The sequence below is a fragment of the Aquarana catesbeiana genome, linkage group LG02 (assembly GCF_042186555.1).
Source record: "Aquarana catesbeiana isolate 2022-GZ linkage group LG02, ASM4218655v1, whole genome shotgun sequence".
Taxonomy (NCBI): Eukaryota; Metazoa; Chordata; class Amphibia; order Anura; family Ranidae; genus Aquarana; species Aquarana catesbeiana.
In genome coordinates, this window is record NC_133325.1 from 339660907 (window position 1) to 339684060 (window position 23154).

The 23154-nt window shown below is 41.4% G+C and overlaps 1 protein-coding gene across 4 annotated transcripts in view; it reads right to left on the reverse strand.

The window, feature by feature from the left end:
- GPM6B (glycoprotein M6B) overlaps positions 1-22562 on the reverse strand; it is a 162857-nt gene extending 140295 nt beyond the window's left edge. For 2 of the 4 annotated variants that reach the window (XM_073614870.1, XM_073614873.1), the window contains exon 1: positions 22401-22562. In XM_073614870.1, coding sequence (XP_073470971.1) covers positions 22401-22404 — 4 coding nt within the window. In that variant the 5' untranslated portion in view covers positions 22405-22562. The remainder of the gene's footprint in view (positions 1-22400) is intronic. The other 2 variants (XM_073614872.1, XM_073614871.1) reach the window with 2 other exon arrangements.
- Between the last annotated feature and the right edge of the window lie 592 nt (positions 22563-23154).

Here is a 23154-nt window from a genome sequence, read left to right on the forward strand (position 1 = left end):
GCCCTCACCCCAGATTTCCATTCACTCCTCTAATCTGCTGCACTTTGGCAGTTCTTGTGAAAGGCCCATCTCTCTCAAGGACCAGCTCAAAGAGATCATTTAAGAGAGAGAACAGACAGACAGCACTTTGCTCTGAACCAGTACAACTACTTTCCCACACGCTGACTGAGGGCCAATAGCAATCATTAGGCATTTACAATAGTGGAATTAATTTAAAATAGTACATGCTACAGTGCTTTTGTTGAGCTCCTGATTTGTCTCATTCTTTAATCAAATCAAAATCGGAGAATTTATAGAGGTTGATGGGGTATGAAATACCTTCGTTCTACCAAGTTTAAAATGATAACAATACCCACAACAAAAAGTTTCTTTATATTTGTCTCTTGAAAGAGTTGGAAATATACAAATTATGTACGTACAATTACCTGTATTGAAAAAGATGTCTCACATCTATGTACAGTAAGTTTTCTCTACAGCCCTATTGTTTCATATAAGCTGCCATGGCAACAAAATGACAGATGGTAATCATCTTCTGTAGAATTATTAGAAAAGTAGATGTGTGCCACCTTCATTTTAAGACTTTCAGTTCTGACACAGTCTTAAAAACCTGTACATTGGTATTAAATAAGACATATATGTACTTCTCGCTATGTAACATAGACATAAACTCGAGACGTCACATTATCCTCCATTCCTACCCCCCCCCCCCCCCATTTTCCCCCCTAGCCTTCTTGCTCCTTCCCCTATTCTATACTTCAACTTCCTATTTTCCTTTCCGTCTGTTCTTTCTGATCCTGCTTTGTGTTTTTACACAGAGACAGGTTTGCTTTATTTTTCAATTAAAATGATAAGGGAAGACTAAATGGCTATACAAACCAGACGATGTATTTACAGTACTACATAATAATTTCTTGATTAAGATTGTTATATCCTTCATTGTTCGGTTCATGTTGAACATATATCTGTATTGTATCAAGGGTCCATGGATCCTTCCCTTTGATTAATTAAAAAACTTGTAAAAAAAAAAAAAAAAAAAAAAACCTGTACATATGTATCCACGAATATCATTTAGTCATTTAGCATAAACCAGTTAATTAGAATAGTGCAATTAAAGCCGAACCAAACCCACCGATTTAACGGATTTCTAAAACAGTTACATTCAAAGCATGCCCTGACTAATACCCGTCACAGTTGCCTGACCTCTCAACCGAACTGTCAAGTGATCAATTGGCCAGTGTCATAACCGATCCCATGTGCAGCATCGTGGCGACTGCAGATCAAAAAGGTCAAGATGGCAGAATCCTTGGCTATAAAGAATAGGAGTGTTTAGTTCTGCTTTTAAGTGGACATTTTTCCACTTTCAACAAAATTTGCATTACAGACATTGGTGATGTAGTCAGGGGCTCATGGATGACCCCTGGAAAGGTTACATACCAGCGACTTCCAACGAGATCTTGTTCTTAAAAGAGGTGCTCCAGTCTCCTGTGTACAAAAACTGTAGCTGCTATCTGTTAATAAACAGCCACTCTCACCTGTTTTCACCACTTGCCTTCTGTCCAACGATGGCATCTTAACTGTGGGCACCCAGTTGCCACATACTTCTGGGACCTGTGACATGTTCCAGAAGACTGCAAAGAAAAGAACTTCCACTCTGATCGCCTAGGCGGTTGGAGCAGATACCTGTCAAAATAAAGTATTCTGCGCCCCGCCCCCCCACCACCCCATTTTGTGAACGGGAGGGCGGGGTGAGGCCTTACAGTGGAACTTTACCTTTTGGCTGAAGCTCAGCTTTAAGAGGTCTTTTCTTCAACAGATGAGTGTAATGATGCAGGACACCTGTGCAAGATGAGACACATGATGTCATATACCCACAAACATCGGCCAGTGGAGAAGGAAAAAGCGAGTCTCTTGACATTTTTCAAAACGGCAGCACAGCAGAGCCACAACATATTCAATGCAAATGTGGTGGGATAGGAAGAAAAGGGTGCCTTTTTTGTTTGCCTTTTATATACACCTTTAAAGATTGTTAAAACATAGGTTATCATTTAAATACCCATTACAACCAGCAGCTGCGCTAGAACATAGTCGCCGGTGTATGGTAGAATGACAGCAGTGCTGATGCGTCTCACTGTTTACCTTTATGCAAACCTATTAAAATGTGTTATACAGTGCTGAGCTGATTTTTGTTTTTTTTCCTTCGTTTCTTCAGGGTGCATCACTGCAACAGTGTTTTCACCTGGCCCAACAGGAAACAAGGCATTTTGCCTTGTGTTCGGAAAGTGCTAGACAAAGCTGCCCAGAGCACTCTCACTGCAACTTATAACCCGGTTCTTTAATTTCTGCACCCCATGAGTTCAACCTACTGTATTTAATAGTTGCCCCCCCATTGCAGAAATCCTACCCGACACCACTCAACTTATATGTCATTTCTATGGACCAGTTTTGTTCACATTTTATCCTAAGGCCAAATTCACACCTGCGAATTAGCCCAACAGCTGCGTCCAGGGCTGATCACTCGCCAGGTGATCGCTGCATAGCAATTAAAAGCGAGCGGCCACAATTAGCTACAGGAGCCGTCAGCTTCCCATTGCTTTCAGTGGGGTTGCCTACTACAGTTAATAGCCTGGGTTCTTGCATGTACATGTCGGGCCAATACACAAGTGTGAATGCAGCCTAACTGTCACTAGAAATGGTTGTGCAATATACACACACACACTAATAAATCTCTGTCCACACTCCATTGTTCAGTGTGTGTAGTCCTGTTTTCTCTAAATCTCATATGGTTAGTTTTAACCTTTCTATAGTAGCTTCTATATACACACACAGCATGCTCTTCCTTAGCACTCCAAGGGTCTATTCTTAGCATATTAGTCTTTACTTTGGTGTAAGCTTTTCTACTCGAGTACAATCACAGAAAACTAGAACTAATTTAATCAACGGTCATCAATTCAGCCCTCAGGGGAGTTATTAGAGCACATACTGCTAAAAAATACGAGTATTGTATGCTTTTGGCTATGTGACTGATATTGCTACCCAACAAAAATAGTTTACTTCACCATAGGCACATACCACAGTGCACAGAATGACATCTGCTAGCTCTGCTTTCAAATAAACAGATAATGTCAACCATAATTAGCTCCAAATGTTTTTTTCTGCTTTTCTTGCTTGCTCATTGAGAATTGCTATGGAGACATTTGTTGATATGAATGCAAAGGAAGGTGACGTTGATACACACTGCTGTTTCACAATTACCATTTTCTTCACGGTGTAGGTCTTAAGTGATTCTTAGTAGCCTTTGATTCTCCTTTGTCAAACTATCAACAGCCCCGCAATAAATAAAATTGCCCTGCAGTTTGTTCTGCATAGCCTGGTTTTCTAATTTGTCATAGAAACAAGAATATTTTCAGCTTGTTACAAGCAGCTGACAGCAGACACCCACACACTCCGAGACTGACAACTGTGAGCCAATCTATAATCATCCCTTAAGGAGAAAAAAAAAAAAAAAATTATATTAAATGAGGACATTCTGGTCTTATGTTCCCATTATCTCCAAAGTCAGTTACATTTAAACAGGGACAAATTTTCTGCACAATTCAAAAATGTAAATTTTTAATTTGTGTTAATTCCTATTGCTTATAATTCACCAATAAGATCTTCTAAAGAGCAACAGAAATGGTCATTATCAAAAGGTTTCTAATCACTAAGTATACCTCTTTGAGCTCAAACTATTTACGGGCAGACCCAGAAAAAGGTTTACAGAGTGGGTAGGGGGCATCACCCAAATTAACAGCTCCATTAAATTAAAAGGGATACATTTACCTTTAGTATCACTTTACATGCTTCACCTATATTTAGGGTGTAACATGTTAAAGAAGCAGCGGCAACCCCCCCAGCCATCTCCCAAAATGACAGTGGCAGGGGGATCCTTCCCTCATCACATCTGCTGTCACAATCTAAAAACAGCATGGCTGTGCAGGGCTCCGCCTACACAATAACCGCATCATTCATTTACAGATGTGAATGAATGTACTACAAGTCCTGTCTGCCACCATGGCAGACAGCTTAAAAATGAACTGGGAAGGCGCTGGTGAGCACCGTCGTAGTTCATCAATTCTTCTTGCACTTCGGTAACTAATCTGGCCAGTAACACACCTTCTATATTAGAGTGCTTCCACTCAGGATGAAAGAGCACAGAGGGCATACCTTTGGGTAGCAGCATTGTCAGTCGGGGGGGGGGGGGGGGGGGGTTGGAGAAGAGGGGTTTTAGAGGTACTAGTAGATTCAGACACTAATAAATTGAAGCCAAACGCCAGCTCACACTGCAGTTACAGCAACTGTTTTTTTTTCCTTTCACGCTAAGGTATTACAGGAGTATAAAAAAGCAGATCACCGTAAGCCCCCCCGTCAGTGGTAAATGGTTTGTCTTAACACTCTAACTGCTATGTTTGCAGGAGAGCGTCTTCAGACTTACTGACTGGATCAAGAGATGTAAATAAAAAAGAAAGCCTAAAGAAAAATAATGCAGCCATCACATCTAAGAATTGGTAAGCCACAATTAGAGTGTGCCCTGCAAGCACACCTGTTGGTGCAGTAAATAGATCGTTTGGGCCAGCCTGGTCCAAAAATAAATAAAAATAAAAAAGAAGGAAGGGATATTTAATGTTGAGTTAGAGATAGATAGATATATATTATATTATATTCACACACATATATTTATTAAATACACCCAGAAGTACGATATATGGGTATTTTATACTAGGCGTCAGACACAAAGCTATATGAAGGGTGGAAGAGAGGTAAACCTTTTATATTAAAGTAGTAAAAGCTGAGACTTTCTTTCCCCTTCATGGATATAATCATTTTAAATATAATGCACAATACTGGTAAACTTTTACTTATAATATTTACTATATTTAATATTTTACTTAAAATATAATTGTAATGCTTTCTATTACCTCCAGTCTGACAGCCCCCACCTTCTCTGGGTTCAGATGCTGATCTTCTCTGCACAGAGTCTTTAAAGTAATTTTTTTCTCTTTTTTTTTTTTTAAACAAATATGTTATACTTACCTGCTCTGTGTAATGGTTTTGCACAGAGCAGCCCCAATCCTCCTCTTCTGAGGTCCCCCCACTGACGCTTCTGACTCCTGCTTTCAGAGTGCCCCAATAGCAAGCTGCAAAGTATAGTATAATATAGAATTCCCTTATAGCAAGGTAAAAAAAAACTTCGGACTTTGGAACCACTCACTTCCTGCCCAGGATTACATGTCTCATGAGACATTGCTCCTCACACATTCACATGTTCTCAGGCACTTACTGACATGTATGGATGGTGTACTGAGCTGTATGAGTGCTGCACTGAATTACCTGATATGATACAAATATTGCATTCTGTATGCACGCCGATTAATCGATGAAAATAGTTGACAACCATTTTCATAATCATTTCGGCGCTAGTGTTCAGTTACATTCTAAGTAGAGACCATAGAAAAAGAAAAAAGTACATGATAGCGTAAAGCAGATTGCCAAACGCATTGTCTTACTGTCACAGGCCAGCACATACAAATAAAGTATACTGCAAGGTCTGATAAAGAAATGGTTAACAATATTCTCTTTACAATGACTTGAATAGTCCCTTAAAGCATATGAACACAGAGAACCATTGAAAATGGTAAATTGAAGGGTCACCGGTCCTTGGAACTCAATGCTCTCATTCTCTTACAAAATAAAAACAAGATACTTGTTTAGGACACAGCAAGCTACATATATCATATTCTCATCACAGCACAAAAGAGGTCTATGCAGGAAAAAAATGCTACATCAAAAAGTGTCACACACAAACGCAGTTCGTTTTACAGAACTAAACTTTTACATCAGTTTCTTGGAACGAATGTTATACATCATTTTTCTAGGACTTCTAAGTATCAAATTGGATAATGTAAAGCATACTACCAATCTTACATTTTAAGTATGTCTCAAATGTTATTCTAAACTTCAGGCTAAGGATATGGATCCGGGCATATATTCTTTTATTTGCTCGGACATGTTGCGCGTAAAAGTACGCTTCCTCAGGAGCATAAAAGGTTCAAATAAAAAAAGTAGTAAGTAAATAAATAAAAATATATGCCTGGATCCACATCCTGACCCACAGGCCTGCTTTTCTACATCTTCATTTGGACATTACTACGGGTCCTTTTGGATACACTACTACATTTACGTATCATTAAGTGGTGTCAAAGGTTATGTGTGGGGTATAGAATATCAACCTTATGAATTTTCATATGTAATGATTGTCTTCACTCAATTTTGTACCCAATAAACCAATCTTACTATTATTAGACAGTCTACTTGTGTGCCTTTAAAAAGTCTACTCCTTTAGTCTCTAGGCTTCATATGTCCACTATTGGGACACTGGCACACTACTACCCGTGTACCCACAGTGTCACCCTGTGCAAGTACACGGTTCATCTACCGTTGATTAATTCGCAGAGGAATCAGTTTGTTTTTCCTCCTTATCGCCTGAGGGTAACACCTCATCCTTTGCTCACTGTTCCCCTTGCAAGGGGTCTGAAGTGGGGGGAGGGGGATCTAGCACACTTCCTATCCGTTGGATGGAGGATGCGATTAAAGCCGCTAATCTTCCTTCCAGACCCTGCAGGGTGGAGGAAAGGACATCTTCAGTCACGAATACAGGGGCTGAGATGTGAGAAGCAGTTGCACCATCAATTTGTTCCAATGGCTCACCCTGGCTTGCCATAATTGGTAATTCAGGCGAGGATGACAGCGTGGAAATGCAAATCGAGATTCTAGCGCCTGGGGGTGAAACCTTTGGTACCTTTTTGGTCTTTGTGGTGTCTTTTTTTAGCAGGCATAGTCCTAAGCACAAAAACAGAGGCACTATACAACTGCAATCGCTGAGTATAGTCATGACATTAAAAGCCGCTATAAAAGTTCAGCCTAGTGCTAGGAAAAAAAAAAAAAAAAAAAAGTGTCCTTGTATCAGAAATGCCAGTTTGCAACCCTCACATGTCCCACAGCTCCTGTGTCCCTGTGTGCAGACTGTGTTTCCTCCTCAGCAGCCGAGGAGAGACTGTCCCAGCTGTGGTTTCACCGTCTTTGCCTGAAGTGCGTAGTGAACGTTCATGGTGATGCGCTTAGGCCCCCCTTTGAAAAAACCCTGCCCCGTTTCATTTTTAAAATGTTCCCGCGCACGTGAGCGGCTGCTTTTGGGTCTAAAGACCCAACACAAGGGGGAGGGGAGGCAGAGCCCTGTCAGCAGCAGACATAGAAAAAATAATAACAGTAATAGCAGTAACAGAAAACAGTAATGGTGGGACCTCCACATCCCATTTGGCAGATTTCTTTAGGTGAGAAAAATCCCCCTGCACACACTGCTGCGGCCACACAGAGACTGACTGAAGTCACTTTACAGTGAAGACAACAGATTAAGGTATGTTCATAGACTCCCTCTAGTGGAGAATTAAGGCATGACAACATTTTTTCCCTAATAGAAGAATACATAGGTGGACTTTTCAGTTCCTAAATTTCTTCCCTTACCTTATCCCCGCCGCAGGATTTGCTGAATTAACAGACAATCCAACCTTCATGGCGAGCTGCGTTTAGCAAACCTTCAAGGGCCGGGTCCCTTGATATCGAGGTTCCACTGCCTTGGACCTGTAAAAGCACCCCATCAGGAATGCTTTAGGTAATGTAGCAAGACCTAAGCCTCAGGTCCTGGAGGCCAGCCCTACAAAGAGGCGTTACAGGCAGAAACCTCGTGCTTCGGATACGAGGCCCCAGTGGCACTTTGGATGGATCTGGTCTATGGAGGCTATTTAATTCCAGTATGGATCCCTCCTGGAGCTCCTCAGAGCACAGCTTCACTCGTGACCAACACCTTAGACACTGGCGAAAAAACTGATGTGCTCCTGGAAGGGGTTATATAAGGAGTGAGCTTCCTGGATTGGGTATACCAGTGTCCATCACCTGAAGGTGGCCTATAACCCATTAATTACTTAAGGCTCTGTGTCCCATGATGTACGATAAAGAAAGTTACCTTTAGCAGAGTCACACGCTTCCAGTTGATGCTCCCATCACTGAAAATTTGCCGGTTGTTTCAACCACCAGCTCATGGCCCACTAAGAGGCCGCGGCCTCCCTTCTTCCAGGCCTCCAGCCAACTACAGATCAATTAACCTTCCACAGTGCCTCCCAGATCCCATTATGCACCCCAACAGAGCCCCCAGGCCCCTTGAGAGCCCTCAGCCTTCATAATGCACACCAGCCTGCTGCAGAGATTCTAGCCCTCCATAGTGCCCTTTCTTCCTTCAGAAGTTTCATCTCCTACAGGGCCACCAAGTCTGCTGAAGAATCTTCTGACTGCAGAACCCCCCTCCCCCATACTCCAACCAGCATTTCCATACATGTCCCATACTTTTATTGTGCAAAAATAAACTATTTTTCACTGCTGAGGCATGGAAAGATTTGGAAGATTTTACCTAGCCCTGGTCTAGAATTATGGAAAGTCTTGGGACTGCTACTCTAATGTGAGATCACAGAACATAGTGCAGCATTAGGCTGGCCATACATGGACTGAAATTAGGCCAGTTCAGCAGATCGATTTCTGTACAACTATCCTTTAAGATTTTCCCTGCTCGATCAGCTGATTGATGTATTCTGATGGCAGGGAAGTTTCTCCACTGTCAGAATAACGGTGAGGATTACCCCATCCACAGCGAGTGTGTGGCTGGATAAATCAAGTAATTTTTTTTTTTGTTCAACCCACTGGTTAAAACGAAAAAAAAAAAAAAAAAAGAAAAAAAATTAAATGAAATAATAAATCATATTTATGGGCTGCCTTAGTGAATTTCTCTTTAGGGGGTCCAACTATTTCTTACTGTGTTTTCCTGCCTCCTATACATACATACATATATGGTTAAAATATTAGTTATATAGTTAGTGTCACTTTACAGGTATATGAAAAATGCATTACAATAGGCAAGAGCACTGTTTAAAAACAATACAATGGCACAATTAGTCATTTTTTTATTTTTTTTCAGAAAACAAAAAAAAAAAAAAGAGGGAAGATGAAGGCCAATAGATAACACCTCATTGTAAAACTGCATCTTCTGAAAACTGTATATTAAAACAGTAAAAGTGTATGGGTAACCATAACAGAACTGGGTCCACATGACTCATCTTGGCACAGATGACCCGATTTGCATACAATTTTAGGATGGCCATATCTGAGCATCTGGAATATATTTCAAACTTTCACTTTATACAATAAACACTTTGTAAGTGGACCATACACATAGCTGGAGGGTTGTCAGTTAGTGCCAAAGTCAGTGAAGCTCCAAAGTCTCAATGAAAGCTGATGTGCTTTCATTAAATACAACAGACATTAGATTATAAATTGTAGGCACCAGTGTACTTTCTAAGCATACTGGCTACCTATCTCCTTACATCGATCTAGGTCTACTGATATTAGTGAAACCCCAATAGCTCAGGATACTGAGGAGGAGCCTGCATGAATAGCAAACTGCATGGGAAAAGTTAATAGCGGCATCAGCCCCCAGACAAGTCTGTTTAACAAAAGACTGCCTGCTGTGGGTTAAGCAACCACCTGGCAGTTAAAGTCATTTACACTTCAGTTTCCTAAGCAAAAAATCGTCATGGTAGATTCTACTATAAGCCAATTCCATCATCTCTTTTATTCCACCAAAAAAAAAAAAAAAAAAACCCACCATAAAAACAGAAACACAGCAGAAACAAAATATGCCAAAAAGGACTTCATAAGTATGAGCCCTTGTGTTTGATGACTGCCTTAGAATTAAGAATTTCCTGTCAAAGAAAGAGAGAGAAAAAAAAAGAAAAGTGATATCACGTCCATGTGAAAGGCTTCTTGGAATGCTTCACAAGATGTTTGTGAACCTCATTATGACTATAATCTAAACCAGTGCCTCTAGTAGAAAGGATCAGGATGTTTTTTCATGCAGACGTCCAGCTGAATGTGTTCTAGCATTCTTATGGGAAAAAGAAGAACTAAAATATGCAAAATTGTATAAAGTATTCAGATTTGCAATGCTTAGGCTCTAAGACAGGGGTGCCCAACCAGTGGCCCACGGAGCCCTCTGATGTGGCCTGCGACCTCCTGCTCTGTGATGGTGGTTTGGCAAACCCAGATTGCAGGTTGCCGACCCCTCATCCCAGAGCATCAGTGTTAAGAATGAAGCCGGTGTTAGAGAAAGCAAGCAGCTGCAGAGCCACATAAGCTGATGCTTCCTGTATAGCACCAGCTCCTGTCACAATTCAAACCAAATGCACTCTGCCTGGGACAGCAACAGCCGGGGAAAACTGAATGGAAGACGGTTATTAAAAGGCAAGTTTATTACTGAAATCACAGTGTATATATGGGCATATCTGTTCTGCAGTGGTTACTAGGCTGCTTTCAAACTAATCGGCAGGTACAGAGCAGTGTACCTGCAGGTTACCTGCACTGTGCCATAGACTTCTGTTATTACCTGTGGGTTTGGTGCGCCACACCTGCAGGATATAATAGAAGTCTATGGCAAAGTGCAGCTAACCTGCAAGAAAGCCACAGGTGCATGTAATGCATCAGTGTGAAAGCAGCCTTAGGACCCAATTGGACCCTCCATTTACCCCTGCTTATCTCCAATCCGATCCGCGAAAAAAAAAAAAATAAATAAAAACACAGAAGGGGATACGTCCCCTTCCATCTGGGCGGATTGAATTGGAGGGCCCATAGAGTAGCATGGGCTGTGTCCGTTCAGCATATGCAGCATGGACACAGACCTGTCATCCGCCCATTTTGGCCCGCAGCTGGTTACCAAGTCGCTTCAGTGGCCCTCGCTCTTTAAAAGGTTGGGCACCCCTGCTCTAAGACGTCAATGTGTTTACAGTGGAAGTAGTTTGTAAACTGGAGCTTAAAGAGCTGGTGGTCATAGACTGACTACAAAATAGCATGTTGGAGCTTTAGCTTCATCAAAATCATTGCATCAATATACTGCTACAATTCTACAATGATATGACAGTAGAAGAATACAATTGTCAAACTGTCAGTTTCCCATGTGAACTCCTCCATTCAACATAATAGCATCACATGACTGGCCATTGTGTGAGAGTTACATGTTGTGAACAAAAGCCAAAGCCCCATTCATACAAACTCTTTAGCCAGACAATCAGATTAAACAGTCCCAGTTGCACTAGTTAAGTAAGATGCAGCAATCTGTAGCATAGTCAGTATTTTACCAGCCACCAGTACCCACACCAGATTAAAGTCTTATACCTAAATCTACACCTACCTCTTTCCATACTTTGGAAAAGCCTCTTGACTTGTTCACACCAGGTGGATTTGAAAATGTAAGTGTTATTACATGTTCCCATGCATTCAGACTACATTTTTAAAAGGATCTCATTCAGTAGACTTAATTACAAAAATCCACATTAACCCACCAAAACGCTGGACTTCCGTCAACTCCCCACAAAGTGATGTCTGTTTGATGTGAGAGTGTGTCTACTTACTAACATCCATTCATTTTTATAAAACGTATGAAAATTCTTTTGGTGCAAAGGAGCCATCAGTCATCTCTGGCCTATCTTTGACATTTTAGTAGAGAGAAAGGAAGTAGGACATATCTAGTGATAGTAACTTGGCTGTGGAAAAAGCGGAGAGTATTTATTCAGTACATGAGAAATTGAATATAATTTTGGATTGTACCGGTAATTTTTTATGGGAAACCTTTAATAAAAGAAATACAATCCCCAGCCATGGTGTATAATTTGGCAGAGATGTGTAGGTGGAGGCCACTCCTTATTTATTCATCTGGGCTGTTTAAGAGTAGTGGCGATCCTTTCCTCTTTACCAAGCTGTCTGGATTGGTCTCAAGACAAGCCTGCCTTGTTTTAGGATACAGGGAGTATGCTTTCATCTCTACTTTGAGTGGCACCAAAAGCAATATAACTGGTTGCAATCTCCAACTTTTGTTGACCTCCTCCTAGAAATTCTAACTACTAGTCATGTTGATCCTCTGGCTTCAATTCTTTCAGTCACTGTACCATAATAAGTACTACCATCACTTACAACATCCTTTTGTTGGCTTAGCAACTCAAAGCATTGTACTTGGAAAATCAACATGGAAGTCAAGCAGTTAGCATTTTCAGTGGGATGCCAGGAATGGCAGTCCACATTTATCTCTCATTATAGGTTTCTTTTAGGCTGGGTTCACACCTCTGATGGATGCGACTTGCAGCAGGGGTCTGGTGCATCCCTGTTCTCCATTTCAGGGATGATTCGGGGCCGAATTTTTGCCTGAATTCGGCCCTGAAACGAAGCCAAAGACGTACAGCGTTCCTGTGCAAACCACTCCGCAGCTCTCCATGGAGAGCTGGTCACAATCTCCTGTTTTCGGTTTGTGGTTCTCGGATGCAGTGAAGATCCGCTTTAAGTTTGTCCAGGGCATGTCTGCAACCAGTATAGAGCTTTTTGAAGATAGCAATGTTTTTTTAGATCACCCAATTATAGACAGTAGTACTTGATTCTCTACTGTAGTCAATCAAAAGTGTGGCTTTCCAAAAGAAAAAATAAATGGTGGAAAAAAAAAAAAAAAAAAAAAAAGAATTAGATTTCTTTAACATAATTAAACAGCTCTAGTATGAGTTTCAATTTACTGGCTACAAAACACCTACAGGAAAGGACTATGTGCTGTTCAGCAAAAAATAATACTTTTCACTATTTACACAGCGAGAAGAACTGCAAAGCAGATTTGTGGCCAGTGTTGGGCATATTTCCTAAGAAACCATAAAACATTAAGTACACAGAAGGTTGCCAATAGGTCATGAATTCCTCAAAAAAAAAAAATAATAAAAATCAAGGAAAGAAATTAAATGGAAAATATAAACTAAAAAACAAACTGTATATATTGATTTTAGGCAGTAGCAAAGGATAAATTATTTATATTACATCAGTTTTCTTAAACCTGTACTTTCACCATAGATTAAATTCTGAGCAGTTTGACTTTCTTTATTAAAGTGTATCTAAAGCAAAAACTTTCATTGTGAACAAAATCGGAGAAGCTTATAACTGCTGTTTTTTCACACCATCTGATTCCAAATGGGGAAATTTGCCCATCACTTCCTGTTCTGTAGACTCAACAGGAAGTAAGCGGATATCTTTCCCAATGTGAAAGTATTCCCATTGGAAGATTACATCTCAATTGTTTGGTGGCAACTCAAAATTTTCACTTTCCTTCTCAGTGACATTGGCGATCAAGAAAATTAAAATACAGTAGAGTGAACACTAACACTGTACAAGGTTTGAAGCGCAAACGTTTATTTTTGTACTTCTTCAAATTCCAAAATGAGGCCTTAAAATCTGAACTCTGGCTGTCAAGAGTGTTATTCCAAAAAGAGATAGTTTTCTTTGGAAGCCACAAGATAAAAAAAAAAAAAAATATACACACACACACACACACACACACACACACACACACACACACACACACATAGAAGGCCAAGAGTTATTTAACATATTTACTGAAGAGCAACTTTCTAGGTATTGGTCATCTAGCAGTATAAAAACTATAAAGTAAGTAAGGGGGTTTCCACACTTTCTAGAGAAGCTAACTGCTACTGGGGACCACCATATAGCAAACCCAACAATGCAGCTGCAGTAATTGATGATGTGGCTTCATTCTGCACATATAATAGTGTTGACAGCTTCATCATATCTGAATTATAGCCTCACAATTTCAGTTGTAGAAGTACAAAAGCAAATTATGGTAAAATAGGGAAAGTCGTAGAGGGAGAACTCCTGTGTTACATGGTAGAGTTTTCACCTACTGCATACTGAAAAAAAGCAAGAGCATATTGTAGTCATATCAGTCCAATCCCCCCAGCATGTCTGACTTTAAAGCCAACAAGTTTTTTCTCTCTTATTTTAAATAGATAAACCAGATACTGAGCTTTCCATGCCCATTAGATCACTACAGACATGTAGGCTGTACATTTACAATATCAGACTGTGCTCAGAGTTAAACAGTAAGGGTCGGTTCACACATGGGCAACACGACTTTAGCGTGACTTTGTACCGCGACTTCAACGCGGCTTCAGCGCGACTTTGGCAAATTACGAGGCGACTTGAAGTCGCCTCCATGACAGGCGACTTCGCCTGTGGCCAATCACCTCTCTGGGAGGGAGGGGGGAGGGAGGGGTTTTCTCTGCAAAGTCGCTTGAGAGATCCGACTTGCAGGCGACTTACATTGAATTGAATGGGTACAAGTCGCCTACAAGTCGGATAGAAGTAGTACAGGAACCTTTTTTGAAGTCGGAGCGACTTCAGTAGTGTCAGTTAAGACGGTTCAATTCACTACAATTGTAATCTAAATGCAAAGCGACTTGGGGCGACTTGAGGGCGTACAAGTCGGATCCCAAGTCGCCCCAGTGTGAACCGAGCCTAAGTGTTCAATGCAGCAGAATAGTTAAAAGAAACTGGAGTTTGCAAATATGTGTGACTTTTTTTTTTTTTTTTTTTGCCATAACAAAGAAGAAGAAACAAACAACTGGAAAGAATGCTTCAGTGTAAAGTTGTTTTCCACATGCTGCCACCAAATGGTAAGAAGCACAATAAGCCAGCGGGTCAGGAGAAACACAGATATAATTAGAAGCATATTACTGCCTAGCTTACTATTCATTGAAAATATTGCACTTGAACAGCATAAACTTGAGTGACTTTACCTTTATTAAAAAGAAATCAAAACACCAAGAGGCATATCAGCTTCCTTTCTAGCATTAAAAAGGTCATTTTAGATGTCCACACGCATGGCTTTATACAGCACGGCACACATTCTAGGGTTGATTTACTAAACTGAAGAGTGCAGAATCTGGTGCAGCTCTGCATGGTAGCCAATAAGCTTCTGTTTTTTTGTTTTTTTTTTTGTCAAAGCTTAATTGAACAAGCTAAAGTTAGAAGCCACCTGGCCATCATGCACAGCTTTTGCACTCTCCAGTTTTGGTAAATCAACCAGTGTGTCCACAGACTCGTATGCACAGAACCAGGTTTAGGGTAAAAAGGTAGAATCTGCTTTGAGATTTTTTTGTAATTATAGTGTCCAGCCTGTATATAGGAAGAGTAAAGAGTACAACATTGCAAAAGTCTTAGAATACTGTACTGATACTATTTAACATAATCCTGCTCTAGACCTCCTCAGCTCAGAATGACACCCATATAATCAAAAGGCTAACAATGTAGAGAGGCCACTTCTCTAATGCTAGGAACAGATCAGGGCAGCTCCAAGCCTGCAGTAATATTCTCCTAGGTTTACACTCTGCATTCAGGTGCTGGAAGAGACACAAGGGTTTATTTACTAAAGCTGGAGAGTGCAAAATCAGGCTCACTTCTGCAGAGAAACCAATCAGCTTGTTCAATTAAGATTTGACACTAAGACTGCCCATACATTATACAATTTTCCTGTACAACTTTCCTTTAGATTTACCAAAACCATATAATAGGAGATCAAACCTAAAACACTTTCAATTCATATGCAATTAGGCAGGCCCTTGTACTACATAGTTGAAGGTAAATCTAATGAAAATTGAAGAAGAAAATTGTATGGTGTATGGCCAGCTTAAAACCTGGAAGCCGGCTGGTTTCCGATTGAGCCTGATTTAGCACTCTCCAGCTTTAGTAAAATAAATATTGCAACAGCTACCATTTTATTCTCTAGGGTCTCTAAAAAAAAAAAAAAAAAAAACCACATACATAATGTTTGGGAGTTCTAAGTAATTTTCTAGCAAATTAACTTGAAACCAACAAATGTCAAAAAAAGGTTTAGTGTTTAAGTGGTTAAACTTCCCTCATTTACACACCAAAGTGTATTCCTTTGATCTAAAAGACAAATTGTTACAATGTTTATACTCAAGTTCCACTGCTAAAGAATGTTGTGATTCTTGGCAGACTGCCCTTTTTTTTTTTTTTTTCCCTTTTGACAGCTGTCAGCTTCTGCAGAGCAGAGAGAATTCTCTGCACAGAAAGAATCCGGAAATACTTTGTCAAGATGGGGGGGGGATAAAAAAAAAAAAAAAATTGCGATAACGATTCTTAAAGATTTAACGTGCAGCTCTATACTGTACACACAATTATTATTACACACAGAGTAAGGGAGAAGGAACTAAAGCTAGGAGAGGACCAGTACAGGTCCACCCATCGATCTTCCAAGTGGAAATAAGTGGAGAGAGTGCAAAAAAAAGGATCCACTTGCATAGCTGCACAAGGACATCAGCCAATTAGTCATTGTAAGTGACAAGACTTCTTTCCAGTTACTGAGATACACCAAAATGGGAATTCAAAGAGATTTTTCCAAAAGTGTAAACAACCTTTGCAAAAAAAAAAAAAAAAAAAAAAAAAAAAAACAAAACAAAACAAAAAAAACACCTTATGTCCCGACATCGGATGCAGTTGTTGAGGATGAAGTGGACCTTCTAGTGGAGAATCCCAAATCTTGCAAGAAGCTTCAGCCCTCTTACAGGCTCTGAGATCATAAGCTTTTCCAGGATACCACTGGATGGTGGATAGTGTCATCCACGTCTAGGCGAATGTATTTGTTTTATTTTTGTTTGCAAGGGGGACTAAGGCATTAAAGTGGTTCAGACTTTTTACCTTAATGCATTATGCATTAAAGTGATTTTCAAGGCAGGTGTTTTTTTTAATCTTAATGCATCAAGATAAAAAAAAAACCTTCTGTTTGTAGAACCCACCCTCAGCCCCATCTCTATCCAGCGATGTGCACTAGTGCCTCGGCCATCCGGGACTCTCCCTCCTTATTGGCTGAGACACAGCAGCCGTGCTATTGGCTCCCGCTGCTTTCAAAGCCAGTTAGCCAATCGTGAGAGAGATGGGGTGGGGCCAAACCAGCTCTGGTGCCCCCATAGCAAGCTGGGGGCACTCGACGGGAGGGAGGGGCCAGGAGGGAGAAGAGAAGGATCTGGGCTGCTCTGTGCAAAACCACTGCACAGGGCAGGCAAGTATAACATATTTGAATAAAAAAAAAAAAAAAAAAAATGAATGAGACTTTAGTGTCACTTTAAAGGTATAAAAAAGAAAACAAACCTTATGTGCATATGTGCAGCGCCCCCCCCCCCCCCCAAAAAAAAAATTAATTGAGCATGATCTCGATCCCTTCCTCCCTGCACTCATTAAGACCCCTTTCATACAGGAGGCAGTTTTCAGGCGTTTTTAGCGCTAGAAACAGCACCGGTAAAGCACCCGATTAATGCCTCCCATTCACTTCAATGTGCGCTTTCACACTCGGGTGGTGCGTTTGCGGGACGTTAGGAAATATCTTGCAAGCAGCATCTTTGGGGCAGCTTGGGAGCGCTATAAATAGCGCTCCCAAAATGCCCCTGCCTATTGAAATTAATGGGCAGTGCTTCCAAAGCACTTTGAAAGCACCGCAAAATGCACCCGAAAAGCGCTGCTAAAGCACCACAAAAACATCCAGCGCTTTAGCAGTGCTTCAGTGTGAAAGTAGCCTTAGAGCAGTGGAAACCATTGGCTCCTGCTGCTGTCATTCAAATCCAGAGACAAGGGAGTGGGGCCGAGCCACACTGTGTGCGCCAATAAACACACAGCCCGGCTCAGGACTGAGCCCACAAGTGTGCCACAATAGGAAGTGGTTTCCCATTGTGGCAGATGGAAAAAGAGGAGGACCCCAGAGAACCCAGAAGAGGAGGATCGGGGCCACTCTGTGCAAAACCCTTACACAGAGCAGGTACGTATAACATGTTTGCTATTTAAAAAAGAAAAAAAAAACCTTTACAATAACGTTAAGCAAACCTCTAAAATGGAAATTTTAGTGTGAAGCCACTTTAAGTTTTTGCTGTGTTCATAATGACAAAACCAAATTGTTAGACCAACAGATGGAAAACTGTTCAGTGGTTTATTTTACGCAGAAGGTGATGCATTGACCTCCCTACAATGCAAAATAATCCCCAAATCATATCCCATAAAAGGAAAAATATATGTGTGGTTTAAATATTTAAACAGAATAAAATACAGGGAAACTGTTTAAAAATGATTTCTACACTCAAATTCACTGAAAGTATCCGCATATATAGTGTTCAGTTGTTCTTGTCTTGCAATCCACAACCCAAAAACTCCCTGGCAAAATAACCAGACATAGAGCGCACATGTGTGTGCTAGCTGTACTAGATTGTGAGCTTGTTCTGTGACTGATGTAAAAGAGTCTACATACTCTGTAAAGTGCGGCAGAATGTCAGTACCATTTAAAATCAAGAAAATTCAAATACTGAAATCATTACCTCCAATTCTTTTAAAATCTGTGGGAAAACTGCAACCCCAATGTCTATTTCCAGCTGCAGTACATTAAACCAATGCCACTGCATCTGTGCTCAAGAAATCAAACAGTTGTATATGTACCATATAAGAAAACAGCATTCCAAACCACATTTTTAGGCAAAGTTAACCTTTTTTTTTTGTTTTTGTTTTTTAATACAGTGTAGTTCGTGTTGTGCATTTTACTATTCATCCCTATGGAAAATGTGCTTTGCTGAAAACCACACCAAAAATTGAGCAAGCAGAAATTTTGTATAGGACACCTCAATAAAACAGATTTATGTGAAAATAGATTCAAATATTCTTCAAAATCAAAGACTGTAGGGTCTAGTTATGGTTTATAAGAGGCTTCTTTAAAAGAAAAATGGGGTTGATTTACTAGAACTGCAGAGTGCAAAATCTGATGCAACTGTGCATGGTAACCAATCAGCTTCTAACTTCAGCTTGTTCAATTACGCTTTGACAATAAACCTGGAAGCGGATCGGTTTCTTTACAGAGTTACACCAGATTTTGCACTCTCCGATTATAGTAAATCAACCCCATGGCGTGATTACCCATAGAAACTAGATTACATAGTCCACTTTATAAAAAACAAAAAGGAAAAACAGGGTCCAGAGTCCACAGAAAACAACTGTTTGTTTGAAAGGGATTCAGTTGTACTCAACCCTGTGGGACAGCAATCTGAGCACCACACCTCAGAGCCTTCTAAATCTATAGAATGTTCTTGGCCATTCCCCCCCTTTAGCAAGCAGGTTCCTGAGTCTTTCATTATCTGTCATTGTTTACATGGACTTGGGACCAGCATGCAGAATGTAAGGACAACATGTTAACCACTAAGCCACTGTGCTCCCCCAAAACAACCATGGTGCACCTTAATCTCCATCACTGAGACACCCTACTGGGCAATCCAATGGGTAGCTATAGGAAGATTTCTTATACCAGCCCCAGAGTTTCTTTTAAAGCATGTTGGCAAGTTTTTTTTGTGTGTTTATAGTACAAAGTAGGTTTCCAGGTCGTTCCCTCAACCCTCTTGAGTGTGGAAGAAAACCCAAAGGAAACCCACACAAGCACAGAAAGAACACGCAAACTTAATGCAGTGTCCTGTCCAAGATCTAAACCAAGGATCCCAGTGTGGCAAGGCTGAAGTGCTAACCACTAGGCCATTTTTTCTGCCCCAAACAACCATGGTGCACCTAGATCTTTAAACAGCGCTGGGACAACCTACTAAAGAAGCCAATGGGTAGCTATAAGAAACTTGCTTTCTCTTAAAGTATTTTGGAGAATTTTTTTTTTTTTTCTTATAAGGTAGGTCGCCACATCTTTAACCCTCTCCCTCCATTTACATGGGCTCTGACCCAGCATGTAGAATGTGATAATACATGTGCATAGTCAATTTTTATACATATAATTGGGCCATTTCAGACAAAAGCCAATTAAGCAGCACTGGGGTCATCAGTTCAAAGCCCAAGGACAACACTAACTGCCTGGAGTTTTCATGTTCTCCCTTTGCCTGAGCGGGCTTCCTCCCAAACTCCAAAGACATGCTAGTGTGTTAATTGGCTCCTGTGTAAATTAGCCCCAATATGTATGAATGTGAGTTTAAGCCCAGGTTCACATTGATGCGATTTGACAGGTCAAATCGCGTGCCAAATCGGCGGCTATTTCCGGCAATAGCACCGATCTGAATCGGTGCAATGCCGACTTTGCAGCGCCACACTGATTCCCAAAAGGAGTTTCTGTACTACTTTTGGCGACTTCGGGTGCGATTTCAATAGACATCTGTGCAGGAAACCGCACAGATGTCTCTGAAATTGCCCCCAAAGTTGGACTGACATGCGGGTATAAAATCATGCGAGTTCAGCTGAACTCACACGAATTCAATCCTGCAGGAATGTGAACCTAGGCAGACACCTTAGATTATAAGCTCCTTGAGGGCAAGGACTGACATGAATGTACAATATATATGTAAAGCGCTGTGTAAATTTATGAAATTATACAAGTACCTGTAATAAATACATAAATAAAATGAACTTACCAGCATGTCTTTGGATTGTGGGAGAAAATTACCGGGAGGAAACCCACACAAGAACAGGGAGAACATGCAAACTTCATGCAGGTGTTGCCCTGACCAGGATTCCAACCAGAGGACCCCATACCAATCACGGTGCACCTAAGCCCACGATAGCATATCAAATCGCATGCCAAAATCTGAGCCCATTGCCGGCAACGTCCAAATCGGTGCGACTTTGCGGGACCACAACGATTCCCAAAAAGTAGTTTCTGCACTACTTTTGGCGACTTTGGGGGCAATTACCATAGATATCTGTCATATTGCCCCCCAAGTCGGAATGAAAGGCCAGTTTGAAATCGTGCGAGTTCAGCTGAACTTACATGGTTTCAAACCTGCATTTAGTGTGAACCTAGACTAAAATTTCTAACCAGCACCCAGAGTTTCTTTTAGGCCGGTTTCACACATCTCTGGCCGTGGTTCCCAGCATGGGGTCCGGTGCGTTACTGGTTCAGGTCCAAATTGTTTTGCCTGAATTCGCACCTGAACCCGGACCCAAAGACGCACAAAACCCCCTTCTGCAATCCGCCCCGGACCTGTGTAATCGGCCAGCCTTGTCATTTCCCATACATCAGCAAACCAGTTGGATCAACATGTAAGGCATATGAACATCCTGCAATAAACTTATGTTTCTGTTACGTGCTTAGGATGATGGGTCACCTGATCCAACAACTACTAACGACCCTATAACATTCAAACCCTAGTCTGGCCACACGTTACATAATTTTCCATTAGATTTAAGCTGGATAAACACTATGTAATTTTCTTTAGATTTATCAAAACCATATGAGGTCAAACCTTAAGGAGTTTAAATTTGTATGCAATCAGGCAGGTCCCTTGCACTACGTTGTTTTGGTAAATCTAAAAAGGAAATGAGACAACAAAAGTTGTATAGTTTCTTACCTAAACCCATATAATATGGAGGTCAAATCTAAACACTTAATTTGTATGCAATCAGGCAGGTCCCTTGCACTAAGTTGTTTTGGTAAATCTAAAAAGGAAATGAGACAACAAAAAGTTGTATAGTGTGTATGGGGTCTTACCCAAACCATGTAATATGAAATCTAAACACTTTTAATTTGTATGCAATCAGGCAGGTCCCTTGCACTACAATAGTTGAAGGCAGATCTAAAGGAAACTGATTAAAACAATTGTATAACGTATGGCCAGCTTTAGAACCATTTTAAACACACAACTTGCAAAACTGTTAAATCACATTCCTACGCAGCGGCAGGTAGAAAACTGTGACTTGTCGGGTGCATCCCAATGATTATACTCGATGACGTCGCACCGATCTATAAATAAAACGCAGCACATTTAAAAGGCTTGCAATTGTTTCTGCCATCCAAAACCAAAAAAAAAAGGGGTCATGTCAGGACCTGATGAACGTTAGGGACAGGTCAGAAAGCCGCTGTGTACAGACATTCCATGGACAGCTTTAAATGACAGCGCACACCACTTGCAGAGGACATCCAGAATGAGCTAGAATCCTGGAATACGTCTTGTGGTGGGCACAGGCATGGATCTGATGACATATTTGGGGGGAGATCACATCGGAATGGATACATGGCTCCCCTAGATCCACACAAAGGGTGAGGGATTGTCCCCAGAGGACAGCTACCAATGTCATTCCATGTGAATTAATCATCTACCACTAGAGATGAGGACCATCATCTACCACTAGAGATGAGGAGATCACTCATTAAACCCCCCAAGTGACAGCTCCTGCAGTTCTGATTGTTCTCATGTGATCAGCCAATAAGACTAAAGCAATCACAGCTGTATGTAGCTGCAGGTGCCATATACATTGCTCACTATCTGCTAGCTTGTGTACTGCAGCACTAGCCCACAGCATCCCTATCAGGCAAAGTTTCCTAAGTTTGGGAAGCCCTCCAGCCCCGGTGCAGCCAGCATAGGAGGCTCTGCAGAGAGATGGAGAGGGGGAAGGAAAGTGTGACTTACCCATGGTCTCCTCTCTGCCGCTCCGTGTCCTCGTCCCCTGCCTTGCTGTGCTTTGTGTCCTGACTGCCCCGGCGGGATGGTGTGGATGGAGCACAGATCTCTGGACTAACCCGGACAGTCTGACAAGCTCTGCAGCGCTCTGAGGAGAGGAGGAGGAGGAGGCCAGTGACGTCATGATCCCAGCTCTGGGGGGGCGGGGCCTGGTGCGGACTGCAAGTCTGAGGGAGAGTTGAACTTTTCTTCATGATGATGTGCGTACGTGAACGTCCACACAGTGATGGAGAGATAGTACCAATGTATCCCTCAACAATTCACAGCCATACATCTACTCTAAAGAAACATAAGACACACAGAGCACACTGCCCTTGGACTTTAGGGCACTTTCACACTGGTTCGCTTCTAAACTGCCAGTAAAATACCTATGTGTTAATGGAGTGCTTTTGTGGCGCTTTTGGTGCGGTTTTTAAAGGTCATGTAACTAAAAAACTGCACCAAAAATGCTTAGTGGGGGGTAAGGCTAAGCTCCGGCGTGTTCGCATGCTGCACGTGCAGAGCACACCAGGAAGTCGCCAATGCGCTGCGCTAATCACAGGCAGTAAGACATTTCCCGATCTCTGCAGCCACACATCAAGAAATGTTTCGCTGCTTGTGATTAGCGCTGTGCAGTGCCGAGTTCTTGGCGGGCTCAGCACGTGCAGCATGCGAACACGCCAGAGCATATGCTTAGTGGGGGGGCAGGGCCGGTGCATATCTA